At 44.8% G+C, this 4,590-nt stretch overlaps 1 protein-coding gene across 1 annotated transcript; it reads right to left on the bottom strand.

Moving 5' to 3' along the window:
• Positions 1-1,620: 1,620 nt before the first annotated feature.
• On the bottom strand, positions 1,621-3,012 carry TEOVI_000216000 (adenosine transporter 1; the record flags this gene model as incomplete). Its single annotated transcript, XM_067225270.1, has 1 exon — positions 1,621-3,012. The coding sequence occupies one exon, from the start codon at positions 3,010-3,012 to the stop codon at positions 1,621-1,623; it is 1,392 nt and encodes a 463-aa protein (XP_067081371.1).
• Positions 3,013-4,590: the final 1,578 nt, after the last annotated feature.

Raw genomic sequence — 4,590 nt, 5'->3', positions numbered from 1 at the left:
ACAACGAGTTTTCCACGGGTGGTGTTGGTTCTGCAAGAATCAGTTCCACGCGACCTTAGTTGTTTGGAGCGGGCAGTGTGTAAATGCATTTTCCCTCGCATCCCTTGCTGGCTATAGTAGACCTCGTTTCGGCCGGGGGCGACAAACTGAAAAAAAAACCGGTATAATTTTGACGCGTGGGCGAGTCCGCTCCTCCCGCAGAGGATAAATTCATACGCACAATAAATTAATTGGACATGACTTTTTGTGCAAATAACGCACCTTTTTACGCCGAGTCCGTTCACCGGGTCCCTATTTATTCCGTAAAGAAACGGCGGTGTTGACACTAACTAAAAGTAAACTTTGCGCTTCAACGGGTAGACCTAGCTCCCACACGTCCAAACAAATTGCGGCTAACATCGTCTACCTTTGGTAATTCAACAGGCGCATGACCACCACAATACTAGTGGTTACGAGCTTCAAATTGCACGACTGCCTTTTACGGTCGTGTAAAGGCACCTTTCCCGAGTGGAGCGGGTGATGGGAAACCCCATCCACATAAGGTGTGGTGCGTCGTGCGGTAAAAGAGGCCTTGTGCCTCACGGACGCGTATGTGGTCCACCACTTCCAGCCAGGTTCTTCTCGGGTAGCGGTAACATGACTTCGCCGAGACGAAGTAGTTTGCTAGTAAGAAGGCTCTACTTAACGCTTGCTGTTCATTCCTTATTCAACGGCAGCGATTACGCAGTGACTGTACTGCGTATTACTTGTGCATTACATGTATGTAACCTTCGGGACCTTCACACGTTTAAACAAGCGGTAGGAGGGCAAGTACGTATTCGATTTTTTTAAAGACTTAGTCCAAGCATGGGATTCACGTGGAGGTTCCGTGACTCGGCCTATGTGAGCGTGAAACACAAAGGAATGTGGTGCACAAGTGTCATCGCGCATCCTTCCATCAAAATTCAAATTTTAAGTTGACGAAGCAACTTTTTTTTTTTTTGTAAAGGAACATAAAAAAAAAGAGAGCGAGAAACCAACCAACAACTTTAGCCAGCCACGATACTGGGATCGGCGTTTCACCACGTAAGTCTTGTGGGGACAAAACGCTTGCGATCACACACCATTAAAGAAGGGCGGTAATTTTGTTGGTCGGGCGAATTTGCAAATTTCATGAAAACTAATGGAAATACCTCCATTGACACAGTTGCCTCAGGCACTCGAGAGAAGTGCTTGTGTTCGTGTGCGCGTCGGCATGGAGTAAGTCTGACGACCCAGAAAAAAAAAATCAAGATCAAAAAGGTAAAGTCGTCAACGAGGAAAGACCATGATTTGGCGAATCGGTGTACGTTAACGGTAATCCCATTTTTCCTTTAAATCCCAGCTGCGAGTTGCAGTTATTATTATTATTATCATTAATTTTTCCCTTTCTTTCAGCACGCTCTTAAACAAGTTACCTTGAAGTTCTTTCCTCTACATGCGGCTGCATGTGCTGAGCCTTTTTCCTTTACATATGCCTACTCGCCACTAGTTACTATTTGTTAGACAATATTACTCATTTACCTGTTTATTACCGTTTTACGTTTATGTCGTGACCTACCCCTCCACCACCGCTGAACAGTATGCGTATGACGATTAGTGCTACTTGGGAAGCCCCTCATTGACAGCCAGGGCGAACATGGCGCCAACGAAGATGCCACCCAGGAGCGAAATGATAGTCCAATTTGCGGCAAGAGACCGCTCGCCAGCTGTTGTCAGTGAGCCGGTGCGCGGCGCGTAGATTTGTGATATTCCACCATAACAACCGTACGTGAAGCCCCAAGCGTGGACAAGAATGTAAGGGAGCCAAGGGCCGGTGATGATGCTTCGCACGCAAAGCACAAGTGGGATAATGAGCAGCATACGCGCAAACGTCCCAATCAGAACCCACCGCGGTGAGACGTGTAAGGCTTTGAACTGAAGGCAAAGACGCGACAAGAAATCACCCAAATTGAACAATGCGGCAGCGATCGTCAAGTACCAGCCGTCACCCGTATCTGCCTTGATGGCGAAGTACACGGCAGGGTAGACGAGAAATGTGGTGAAGAAAACCATGAAGCATGCGAACAGCATGGGCCAAACGCGCCAGAACACATTCCATACCCTTGCCATTAACATCTGCTGCGAAGTCGTGATGTTTTCCACCTGGTCCATGTCCTTCATTGTGTCAGGATCTACAGTGGCGGTCATTACATTTCCTTTGTCAGTATCATCGCCTCCGTGGGGGTCATCATCCTGATCGGCCGGCCCTTTTGCTGCGCCGTTTCCTTCGTCACCACCTGCGCCCTTATCATCGATCCCTTTCCTCGCTGCATATCGGAACTCTGCCGCGTACTTTTGGGCGTAAGGGTTCTTCCTTAGCAACACTAGAAGGGCGCAAGATATCACCTGCATAAACATGACCAATCCAAAGTATATGCGCGACTGTATGAGCATGTTGTGATAACCGCCTTCCATGGATGCTTTTATGACGATCGAGAAGAAAGATGTGACGACGCCGCACACAGCGATACCCCACACGACGGAGCTATAAAATTTCGTTGGAAACGGGGCGATGAGTGCGGCGTTTCCAGCATCGCAAAGCGTCATCGCTACGCCATTTGCGATAGCAATGAGCATGATGGTCACCTTGGCACCGGTTTCTGTTGTCGTAACGATAGTAACCATCATCACGGAGAATACCAACACAATTGGAATGACAAGACCTACACCGAGGCGAACGGTTACAGAGATCCGCCGTCCGATTGGCGTAAGCATGAGCGACGCCAAAACCAACTCTACGAGGAACGCTGCAATACTGTAGTAGGTAAACATATGTTTCCAGAACTTCGGGTCCTCTGGCTTTGCATCAGGTTTCCCCTGCGCATACTTGTAGTACTCGATGAAGAAGAATGGCATCGAAAAGATGGAGTTTGTCACCACCACCACCGACATTCCGAAGAAGAGGAAGGTGACGTAGACGATGAATTCATTAGCTGAGTCAAACCCGAGCATCCTTCTGATTTTAATGATCACTTTTGTCTAAAAACCAGCCCTGTAAAGAGAGTGTGTTTGCAGTGACAGGTGAGAAAAGACGGGGATTTCGTGAAACTAATGCAAGAGCGGAACGGGGATTTGTAACGGAAACAAGTACCATATATGTAAAGGTCTTGCCTGTTGCAGTATGGGGAAAAGGTTGCGTAACTTCAACCCGAGTTTCGGACCTCAGTCCTCCACCAAAGCGCATGCACATGTGCAAACAAACAAAAAGAAGCGGTGGCCGCAAAAGGTGTTTATCAACAAATGCAACCCTTCTCCCGTGGCTTAACCCACAAAATCGAAAGACATCGTTAATGACTTTTCCTATGACCCAACGGGCAGAGAAAACATTTCCCTTTTTAAAAATGTTCCACAACAACCCCCTTCTTTAGTTATTACCGCATCAGCATCTTTGCTCTCCTTTCTTCGTTGTGGGCTCCTTCATCTTTTGTTTTTGAAAATGGGGGGAGGGAATGCAATTACATGATGTTGATTATAATGCGGTGATTACAAACTCTCCGTCTTGGCACAGCTCCACGCTTTAAAAAACAACAAATGTTTCCAAGTATTAACCACTGCGCCGATACTTTGATTGCAAGGCACTTAACTCACACAATTACAACACGAGGCAGCGGCAAACCTTTCTTATTCACAACTGAGGAAGGCACCACCCATCCGTGTTTCTTTTTTTTTTCCTTCTTATTATTAATGTGCCTCATTAACTAAATGCAAATGGCATCACGACAAGGTACTATGAAACCGCATCAGGACAGAAACGCAATGCTTTTGAGTTATTTAAGAAGCGTAGAAGAGGAAAGATCAGTACTGAAGAAGACTTGGAAGCGATTTAAAGCTCGCAAAGTTATTATTTAAGTCGGGTTTCTCGAGTGAAGTTCATATGCAAAAGAAAACAAATAATACATATTCCTCATCCATGTGAAGATTTACTGTCAAACAGTCGCAAGAAGAATTCCCTCAATGCTGAAGAAACATCGTAAAGGTATGCTCAATATTATTGGGTGCCTTTCTTTTTTTTTTTTTTTGGTCCTGCCATAAACGTTTTATCATTTAGTTTTTTTTGTTGCTTTGCTGTGGAAGAGACATCTCAAATACGCAACAAAAAAAACCAAAAAGAAAAAAAAACGGCAAAGGAGGCCTCCTCATCCCTCAAATGTGCTCCTTTAAATTTAATCTTTTTTTAAAAAAAATAGGACGGAAAAAATGTGTTGTGTACAATTAAACGACGATATGAAAGGAAGTGTATGGGTCCAAGTTGAAAACACAGCACACCACAGCCATTCGCTTTTAATTTAGAACTCGTATTTGAAATTTTATGTTCGATGTGTGCGCATGCATCCTTCTTGTACTTCCTCCCCTGTTGTGAACAGCCCTATTTTTTTTATTGTTTTTTTGAGTAAAATAATGTTTATAAATATAACTTCACGCGTGTATATATGTGTATATATATATTCTATTGCTTCAATTGCACGAGTAGTGAGTTATTGGTGCATGGGTTGTACCACCGAAACTATGTAAAGTAATAACATTCCACAT

Source organism: Trypanosoma equiperdum (assembly GCF_001457755.1).
Source record: "Trypanosoma equiperdum strain OVI genome assembly, contig: ctg_514, whole genome shotgun sequence".
NCBI classification, from domain to species: domain Eukaryota; phylum Euglenozoa; class Kinetoplastea; order Trypanosomatida; family Trypanosomatidae; genus Trypanosoma; species Trypanosoma equiperdum.
This window is presented reverse-complemented; position numbering and strand designations above follow the sequence as displayed.